Source organism: Malaclemys terrapin, chromosome 7 (assembly GCF_027887155.1).
Source record: "Malaclemys terrapin pileata isolate rMalTer1 chromosome 7, rMalTer1.hap1, whole genome shotgun sequence".
Classification (NCBI taxonomy): domain Eukaryota; kingdom Metazoa; phylum Chordata; order Testudines; family Emydidae; genus Malaclemys; species Malaclemys terrapin.
This window is the reverse complement of record NC_071511.1, coordinates 116746985-116757898: the sequence shown is the minus strand read 5'-3', so window position 1 is coordinate 116757898 and position 10914 is coordinate 116746985. Positions and strand designations below refer to the sequence as shown.

Here is a 10914-nt window from a genome sequence, read left to right as displayed (position 1 = left end):
TAAAAAGAAGTTAAATTCCTAGCTCTCCTGGTTGTTGGGGAAAGCTTGAAAACATAGCCCCTAAAGAGTCAAAACCCAGAAGCCAATAAAAAAGAGCCCAACATGTATTATTTTTAAAAGTCTCATGATTTTTAAGCCAAATCTCATGAGGGTTTTTGCTGTGGGATTGTCTCTGACTCATATCTTTGAATGTCTACAGTTGACAATAATGTTGATATTAATAAATACATACTACTTCTATTTATTACGCACTAGGTTGTTAAACTTTGTAATTTTGACATGTTCCCCAATGATCAAGACAAGAATGTACTGGAATGGATTCACCGGTAGCACATATTTGATCAGGATAGTCTGTTGACCAAACATTAAACATTAAACAATATTTGAGGCGTAGTTAATCATTTGCATTGCATGAACTTGCTCTCTAGCCATTTGCAGAAAAAAACATAGTCAACAAATGCAAGATTATTTGTAGGAAAATTTAGTTTGTGAGGATGGTCAATGGCGCTGTATCCCTTTGGGTTCTTCCTCTGATCCTATTCCTGGGGAATGCACCTTTCTGTGTAAGTATCCTTTTAAGGTAGTTACTGCTTGTGCAGTTCTTTGCAGAACCTTTACCTAGCAATTACAAAACTAAGCTATATCTCAGAGCAGTGCTTAATTTGTAAAGAAAGAGGTGCCGGGGCTGAAGCAATTTTTTTACATTCATAACTGATGCAGCAAACCCAGAGGTGCTGGGGGTATGAACTGCCACGCCCAGAGGTGCCGGTGCACAGCCCTGGCACTAATTAAGTACTGTCTCAGAGATTGGAAGTACTGATTTAGCCTAGATTCAGATCCACTGGAATGTCATGGGCCTAAAAGGTGGAAACCTGAGCATTATAGAATAGGCATTACACCTCAGAGAGCCCCTTGGGGGAGAGGGCCCCCAAACGGGACAGAGAAGGAAAATCCAATGTAAAAATAGGTTGAAAGATAGAGCAGAATAAAACAAGCAGAGAGCGAGAGTATAAAGAGGCAGATGGGGAACACAGAGTCTAGTGAAAAAATACGTACTGTGGGCCAGATCCTCTGTTAGTATAAATCAATAGAGCTCTATTAAGGATCTGCACTTACATCTGCAAAACACACAGTATTTATTTGACAATGGTCAGGCAGCTGGTGTGCTGAAACCACTACCTATTATACTGACCAGTATTGTCTCATTGTTTCCTTGTACTCCCCTGCCTATCTGGATCCATCTGTTGATTGTTGTCTTATACTTAAATTGTCAAATCTTTGACATCGGGACTGTCTTTGTTCTCTGTTTGTACAGCACCTAGCACCATGAGGTCCATGACTGAGGCTGCTAGGCGCAACTGCTATGAAAATAATAAATGATGATATTAACATAGTGCACCCATCTAGCCCTTGTAGAATATTCTTCTGTCCCTAATACATAGAACTGATTTCACTATAGCTAGGAGAAAACATATGTATTAATAAGTCTCCTAATCAACACACTTTCAGAGTCAGCTTTTTAAACTATCCCTAGTTCCCAATTATCCTTGACAACTGGACCCAAATGATCTAGTTTTGACTCCTCCTGTATTATTTATTATCCATATAGTGTCAAGGCATACATGGAGCTGTGCAATATGTGAACAGTGCCAGACATTTAATTGTACCTTGCTCAGAAGACCCGAGAGTCTCAAAACGCAGAATGTGGCATGTGGTTCTTAGAGCTAGAAAGCTTCATGGTTCAAATGGGTTTTCTAAACTTTTTGGAGGAGACATTAAACAGACGGGTTGCCTGGATGGGGTGGTGCGTGCATTTGTGTGAAACAAAATGTTGGAGTTCGTTTAGTCTAACTCTGGTGAACGTTAGTGTTATTAAGTGCGAAGTTAGTACAGTGGCTCTGGATAGTGTGAAGCTTACAGCTCTGCTAATGTTTCCATACAAATACTAACACATCCCAGTCGTTGCTAGGTGGAGATGGCTTCCAAAAGAGGCTAAATTAAAAGGTACTATTTGGCCAATTTGTGTGAGGAGACAAGTACCGACAAAGCCAGTAGGGTGTTTCTTTTTCCACAGTCCCACAATGCAAGAAAGGGAAACAATATGTTTATAGCCAATAAAAGGCAATACATGTTACATCTTGTTAACCTGTGGAACAACCTGCCACTGGATTTATTGAAGCAAAGATTTTTAACAAGTTTTTTTTTTTTAACTATATAAGATGTTGGAGCTTTTGCTTACTTCTATTAAAGTCAATGGAAATATTCCCCCTAATGACAGTGAGAGCATATTAGGCCCTTAATAAGTCGGAATCTGAACCAGAATTGCAGTTGCTGTGATAAAAATAAGGGCTCCCAGTCTTCATGTTTAATGGAGCTCCTGGAGGAATTCGTCTCTCTGTAGTACAGTATTGCAGTTAGGTCCATATGCGTTTTTTCCAATGACCATTGATGCAGAAAGGAGTCGATACTCACCTAAAAGGGTCAGTCGTGTTCTCGGGTTTGTTAATTTTGCAGACTTATTCAAAGAGGATTAAATTCGCTTAGCCAGGTGAGTGCTTGCGTTGATTTAGTAGAGTAGGTGCTATTCCCTGTGAGTAAGGGCATGAGAAAGTGGTGCTAAGCATGTGATCTGCCTGCCAGATAACCAGAGATGCCAAACAGCAGCTCCTCCGCATCAACAGAGCCCCCAAAATATTCACATTTCTGACTGTAGGGGGAAAAGGTTAACAGCAAAACATTCAACACAACTAGAGAACCCCCAAACCCTAGTCTTATCAGAGCTAGAGAGAAATACTTTTCCAGATCTGTTCATCCCATCACTAAAGAAAAATAAAAGATGGGCTTGTAACCCAAGAGAAGTTAAAAATCACTTTTAAAAACATTCCCATTCCTCCAAACATTTCAGCACGCAGATTTTCTCACAAAAGAGGTGGTTGTTTTTTTTTACTTATTCTTTAATGAAGATTCCAGTTGATGAGATTTCAGGTTTACTGAAATTCATTCTGAAATTCTAGACGTTGATGTGCTTAAATTCAGTCCTTTGGAAGAAAGAGAGAGAGGGTTTTTTAATGGCTTATGGATCTTTTTGAACAGGCTGGTGAATACATGATCAGTGATTTCACTACACAACAGAGTTTTATTTAAATAGTGTATTGTTAGGGCTATCCATCCACAGGCAACAATGCATACCACACACTTGATCCAATGATGCATTTGACAACTTACTGGCGGCATCAATACTAGGGTGCTTCAGTGTCAGTTTTACAGATTTTGTGGGAACCCAATCAAACAAGTCCAGAATGATGATGATGCTTTAATTCACACCCATTGCAGAAGGTTGGATCCTGTACTAAATCATGTACAGATTTTCCTAACTAATCCTTAATGTTAGAACAATTAATTAGCTTTGATGGTTTTAATCTGACTTTCCTGTGAATATCACTGAGGAAAATGGAGTATATATATATTACCCTCCACCCTCCAAAATTTCATTAACGTTGCTAAAATGCAAAAGCAATTCTGCTGTCACCGAAAAGCAGCACGACAGAATATTCAGCAGGCTAGTTTTTAATAAAACATGTTTTTATTCATAATTAATATAACAAGGTTTTTTGGCTTAGCACTTGGCATGAATCCCAGCGGAAAAAAAAAAGGCCCGGTTGCTGTGACGTGACCATGACATGACAAACATGTTACAAGAGGACATTTTGGGCTTAATGATTTGTTCCAAAGAAGTTGCATTGAAAGCAATCGGTCAAAAAAAAAATAAATAAAAATAGACTTTACACTCTGCCAAACTCAGTGGAAAAAATAAATTAATGTTTCCTTCCTTTCCATCATCATCCTCTTCATTTTATTTTTTATTAGACTTGGGTTTTAGGAGTTTTTATATGTAGCAGTATAATTATTAAAGGGTTATTGTTATAATATTGAAGAAGCCAAACAACATTTCATGCATTAGTTCCGTCTAGACAGAACTGAACAGAAAAGCACCAGGATTTCAGGATCAGGGTCGAAGGCGAAAGTCTCCTGTCAGTTCGATGCAATATGATCGGAAAAGAAACCAGTTACAAATGTGAAAATCTGGAGTAAATCCATCAAGGGTTGTGGAATTACAACATTGGTGAAACTGAGAGCAGAATTTGGCCGTATTTAAACGACATAATTGAACTATATGCAAGTTTTGCTTCAGTGACTAGAGATCTTTTACAGTTTTTATTCAATTTATTTTGCTTAGAATTTCAGTAGGAATTCACTGGTTATCACATCACTATTCTGAGAACCTGGGCTTTGCTTTTTTGTTTTTTAATGACTGTCTCACTTGACTTCTTAGCAAATATTTAGTAGCAGAGACATTCTCAGACTAAGGTCTGATATCGTTAAGGATTTCTTATTTTTGCAAAATTAAAACAAAAGACTCTGTTATTGAAACACTGAAGTTGTAGCGTTAAGCGCAGTAAGAGTTAAGACATTGCTTCAGCAAAGTATCCTTTCTCAGCAAAGTACCGAAGCTTGTGGTTTAAGTGCTTTGCCGATTTCAGCGTGGGTTTAAATACTTTGCTGAGTCAGGGCTTCAGAAGTCAGTAAATATGAGAGCTATGTTTGTGCACCGATTTCATGATGATGGGTGAATTTAGAAAAGTTCAATAGGAAATTAAGGCCCTGATTTAGCAAAGCACTTGCTCACATGGTAGGCGTTGATGGGACTTAAGTATGTGCTTAATGTTAAGCATGTGCCTAAGCGCTTTGCTGAACTGACGCCTTAATATTCAAACCTTTCCTCATAGGAATAGTCCCACTGACTTCACCAGCACTACTCACAGGAGTAAGGTTGACTCAGGTGAGTAATGGATGCAGAATCGAGCCCTTACCTCTGCCCATTGATGTGGACATTTCAGAAAGTATGAAAACTAAAGAAGGCAGGGTTGTAATGGAGAATGTTTTGAACCCACCAACATGACCACTATCTTAACCTACAGTATATTTGCTCGTGAAGTGTGAATTATTAAGAGATTATTACGATTTTTAAAATGCTCGGCGAAACCCACTGTTCAGAGTTTGTCATGCATCCCACTGCAGTGGCTGGGCCACAGGGGATCTGAATCTCCTGTAGCTACCAGCTAAAGGAGCTATTTCTTCAGCTCGAGTGCTAGATGCTCATCACTTAGTGCTAGAAGTCCCAAAGTCAGGCTACATCTACACTACCACAGTAAGTCGACCTAAGTTACGCGACTACAGCTACGTGAATAATGTAGCTGAAGTCGATGTAGCTTAGGTTGTCTTACTGCAGTGTCTACACCATGCTGGGTCGACAGGAGACACTCTCCTGTCAACTTGCTTTATTCCTCTCATTCCCAGTGGAGTACTGGGGTCGACCGGAGAGCGCTCTGCCGTCGATTTAGCAGGTCTTCACTAGACCTGATAAATCGACCCCCAGTGCATCGATCGGCACAGCATAGGAACAGGTCATGATGCCGGCTGCTGCGTTTGTCAACAGAATGCATTGATTAAATAAATCAATGATGCTGGTCTATGCATATTGTCCCCATAATTCTGTGGTATGCACATATGGGCATCATAAAACAATTCCCCGTACAGAGAAATATGAGTAGTCAAAGCAGCATTGATCACTGGTCCATCAAGGCCAATATCCTGGCACGGCAACTCTGGCCTAAGTTTGCCTGATGCTGCAGGAAAGCAAAAAGCCTTCACAATGCCCCTAGCTAATTGTGCAATGCTATAACATAGACGGAAATATTCCTTTCTGACCCCCGAAGGCAATCAGCTTATGCCCTGAAGCGGGAGGGTTGATATCCCTTGTAACTAAAGGGACTTAATGGCTTTGCATAAGCTTTAAGTCTAGCAGCATAACCTGCATTCTCAGCACTGATTGCAGAATGTTTGATGATACCCAGCACTTCTGTCAGGGTGATAGAATCTGCTTTTGCAGCCCCATTGAAACAGATTTTGCAGCCCCCTTCTTTGCTCCTGATTCCTGAAACTGAGCCTGTTTTCCATGTAAGCACAAATGCACAAGCTCAACAACTGAGCCGGTTTGAAAACACCCACACTTTCCCAGGAAGCTTCTTGTGGTGCAAGATTAACTTGTGGTGCAAAGATTGTCTTGAAATACAGTAGCCAGGAGCCCTTGGGTAGGCAGCAGAGGTGGTTACAACAGCATCTCCAATAGCCATGCCTTCAGCTCCCTTCTGGGTCCCAAGGGGTTCCTGTATCAGATGCTAAAACGGGAAAGGGTGTCAACTTAACAGTCCCAAAAATAGAGACATGAAATAAATTCAGTTTCTGATATTCTGAAACCAGGCACATTTGGTGCTTGTCATCTGATCTCCTAAAGCAAATAAAAAAAGATTGCAGCATAAATATCTGATTAGAATATGTTTGGTTGTCTTTTCTCCTCAAGACTCTAGGGCTTGTAATGGAATCAAGAGGCAGGCAGTATGTGTATTCCTAACTTGGAAAAGGCAGGGGTTGCCATATTGGGAAAGAGAAACCTAGAACCCACTAATCATGATGAAGTCCTTTTAAGTAGACCATTTCCCACTCTAAGGATAATGTGTATATGTTCCCTGTATGCTCCATGTGAGAACACACCCTGCTTCCATTATAATCCAGTTATAACATTGACTGAGTAATGCAATGCCGTTGGGAGCGTGGGGCTTTTCCAGCAAAGTTCCTGGAATGCTGCCGTTCAACAGGGTGGTACCCAAGAGTTTGGATGCTTGTTAGACTGTCAGAACATCTGATTCCTTTCTAGTCTGTCAAAAGCCCAGACAAAAGATCCCTTTGAAAGCTGTCCGAGTGGACAAGAGATTCACAATGGAGAGGCAGTTGTGGCTATGATTATAGCTCTTTCAGACCTACTGTCGGTGACAAACAGAATTTGCTCAAGCGCTCTCCCGTGTCTTACAACCAGTCTCAGTTCTGGATCTATTTGATTGTAATGGGGAACGGCAATGTGTAATCTCCAGGTTTATGGTTAGGAAGGAATTTTCCTTGGCAGGGCCTGTAGGCAGGGAAGGTTAGGGGATAGTCCGCTTCCTCTGAAGCATTACGCAGTGCAGCCAACTGGCTGTATCCCACACAATCATTTCCAGCAACTGCACTGGTCTTTCCCATCTTCCGCCTCTTTCTTTCAAAGATCTTTTGTCATGTTCTGCCTAGCAAAGGGCAGATATTTGAGAGTTCCCTGCCCTGCTACATTTCGCTCTTTCCCCAACCTGTCTCTTTATGAGTGTTACCCCGGGTATTTCTGTGGATTTATTTTATTTATTTTTATTTGAATTTTTATGGCAAGGGTCCAAGGAGAAAATTCTGGCTCCATGTGACATGCCATGCAGAAATAGGCACAATTCTCACAGGGAGCTTTAGAGCTGAGAGGTTGAAATATAGTCTCAAAAGCACTCAAGTGACTTAGGCTTATAAGTCCTGTGTCCAAAGGAGACTTAGGAGCCTAAACCCACTGACGTCCATTCACAAGACTTAGGCTCCTAAATGTTTTTTGTAAATTTTACCCATTATCATGGTCAGGTAGACATTTTTCTCAAAACAAGAAAGATAAGAGTTTTAAAAAGCATTCTGCAGCTATACTGTGTACAGGTGGACAAACTAAAAAATCAGTATTTATCTTACTGTGGCTACAAGGTATAGGAAAATATCACAACTTACTCCAATGAGGTAACTAGCTCAATTCATGTTTTGTTTTTGTTCATATATTCAAATGTTCATATATTTTAGGACCAGAGGAGGCCATTATGATAATCTAGGCTGACCTCCTCCATAATGTAGGCCATAGAACCTCTCCCAGAAATTTCTTCATCAAGCTCATAATGTCTGTTTGAGTTTTAACATATCTTTTATTAAGACATCCAGTTTTGATTTAAAGACTGCAAGTGATGGTAATCCAGCCACATCCCCAGGTAAGGTGTTCTAATGATTAATTGCCCTCAGTCTTCAAAATTTGCACCTTATTTCTGGTCCGAATTTGTCTCGTTTCAGATCCAACCATTGGATCTTATTATGCCTTTTTCTGCTAAATAAAAGATTAGTCTACTATCATAAATCTCTTCCCAATGTAGGTACTTGTAGACCATGATCAACTCACTTCTTAAACTTCTCTTAGGGTACGTCTTCACTACCCGCCGGATCGGCGGGTACTAATCGATCTATCGTGGATTGATTTATCACGTCTCATCTAGACACGATAAATCGATCCCCGAATGTGCTCCCTGTCGACTCCGGAACTCCACCAGGCCGAGAGGAGGAAGCGGAGTTGATGGGGGAACCACGGCCATCGATCCTGCGCCGTGAGGATGCGAGGTAAGTCGATCTAAGATATGTCAACTTCAGCTACGCTATTCTTGTAGCTGAAGTTGCGTATCTTAGATCGATTCCACCCCCCCCCAGTGTAGACCAACCCTTAGATCAACTAAACAGACTGAGCTTCTTAAGTCTCTCAATATAAGGTATTTTTCTAAACCTCGACTCATTCTTGTAGCTGTGTTCTGAACCCTTTCAAATGTGTCAACATATTTCAGAAGTGTTGACACCGAACTGGACACAATATTCCAGTAATGGTCTCACTAATACTGTATACAAAGGTAATCGTACCTCCCTAACACTACTTGACCCCTGCTTATACATTCAAGGACCACGTTCACCTTCTTAGCTACAGCTTTGCACTGGAAGCTCATGTTCAGCTGGTTATCTACCTTGATTGCTAACTCCTTTTCAGAGTAGGACCTACATTCTTTTATTTGTAGATGTATAACCTTGCATTTGGCTGTGTTAAAATGCGTGCTGTTCAAATGAGCCCAACTTATTACCAAACGATCCGGGTTGGTCTGTATAACTGACCTGTCCCCTTCATTATTTACCATTCCATCAATTTTTATGTTACCTGAAAATTTTACTAGCAATCATTTTATATTTTCTTCCACATCGATTAAGATAATAAAGAGCATTGGTCCGAGAACAGATCCCTGTGGGACCTTTATAGAAACACTCCCACTGGATCATAATTCTCTGTTTACAATTGCTGTTTGAGATCTATTACTGATCTAGTTTTTAATCCACTTACTATGGACTGCATTAATTTTATATAGATCTAATTTTTTATCAGAATGTCATGCAGAACTAAGTCAAATGCCCTACAGTAGTCTAAGTATATTACGTAAATGCAGTTACCTTTATCAACCAAACTTGTGATCTCATTAAAAAACAGCATCATGTTTGTTTGACAAGATCTGTTTTCCAAAAAATCATGTTGCTTGGCTTTAATTACACGACCATTTTTAATTCTTTACTGATTGCATCCAGTATCAGCCTTTCCATGATTTTGCCTGAGATTGATGTCTCTTGTTTCCCAGGTCATCCTATTTACTCTTTTTAAATATTTGCACAACATCGGCATTTTCCAGTCCTCTGGACGTTTGCTAGTGTTTCAGGTTTTCTTAAAAATCAACATTATTGCTTCAGAGAGTGCCTTAGCCAGTTCCATTAATACTCTTGGGTGCAAGTTCTCATCCTACAACTTTAAAAATGTTTAACTTCAATAGTTGCTGTTTAACATCATCCCTAGTTGCTGATGGAATACAAAGCATTTCATTATCACTGTGAAATATTGCATTGTTCTGCTTCTTTCCTAACACAGAACAGAAATATTTGTGGAATATTTCTCTTTTCTGCATAATGTTACCATCCCTGTACATCAGAACAAAAATCTGAGCTATAATATTGCTAGGATTTTATTTGTTCCTGATAGATTTAAACAATTTCTTATTCATTTGTACCATTGTGTTTCTTGCATCTGACTCAGGTTTGAAGGCTCTTTTCCAGCCATCACCTGAGGTTATAGCCACTTTCAACCATTCTTAGCGCCTAGTTTCTCAATTCCCATGATGCGCCAAAGGAAGGACACCCATTTCTGAGCACTTGAGGGTGAACATTGCACAAGGGTGAACATTGCACAAGGGTGAACAAGTGCACATTTCTGAGCACTTGAGGGTGAACATTGGCAAATCAGTGAGTAAATTTGCTTCATGAAAAGGGACTTGCAACAAACAGCCAGATGCTTATTGGCAAGTCCTGCTTACAGCTAGGGCCATATCCTGTAGTCTTTTCTCAGGCAAAATTGCCATGGGCTTAAATGGCTGCAAAAGAACTGTAGGGTTTGGGCTTCAGTGCACAAAGTGCACAGTTCTGGCATTAGGAGGTCCAGTCTGTTACATTTAACTAGCTGAATCCTTTTGCTGTCCATGAAGTTAGAACACAGATGATAAACACCTAAAATGAAAAAATATAAAGTAGCAAACATTGGTAGGGTCTGCCTTTTGTGTTCTAGATCTACTTAATGAGCTAATGTTTGTCAGTGCTTTGGAGAAATGAAGCATTGGATAATTGTTTATTCTTATTCTTATTGCTATAAAGTCCAGTCTAAGTTTGGCCATTTCAGCCATTTTTCCAATACACTGGTGACTCCAGGTTCAGCAAATTAACCAGATACATTTTATCTTAAATATTTTTGTAGGGCTTTTGTTTGTTATGAGACTGAAGAATTAAAATGTACAATGAGGTGCCTCTGACATCTAGCTTCCTCTTTTGTCTCTCTAATGCCCTGATGCACACAGGATTCACACGTTCAGCAATTTTTTTTCTCTCTTGAGAACACAAAGTATCCGTGGCAAGCTGCAGAAATGATCATGCTTGGTGAAAGAAAACCCAGAATCTATTATTTTTCAACTTCTTTTGTTTGAATCCTGCTTCTGACTTGTTTTATGATACTTCCACTGAAGAACAAGTGCCCCCTCTGGTGGCCTCGTGAAATATAGCAACATGCCAGGTGCAAGCATATAAAACATAGAGAGGGCTCAGCCCTAGTCTTTGATACTCACTGTG

The 10914-nt window shown here is 40.0% G+C and overlaps 1 protein-coding gene across 4 annotated transcripts in view; it reads left to right on the top strand.

Annotated features, from left to right (window-relative positions):
- The first annotated feature begins 437 nt into the window (after window positions 1-437).
- HABP2 (hyaluronan binding protein 2) overlaps window positions 438-10914 on the top strand; it is a 53172-nt gene continuing 42695 nt past the window's right edge. For all 4 annotated transcript variants that reach the window (XM_054033984.1, XM_054033982.1, XM_054033983.1 and 1 more), the window contains exon 1: window positions 438-563. In XM_054033984.1, coding sequence (XP_053889959.1) covers window positions 495-563 — 69 coding nt within the window. In that variant the 5' untranslated portion in view covers window positions 438-494. The remainder of the gene's footprint in view (window positions 564-10914) is intronic.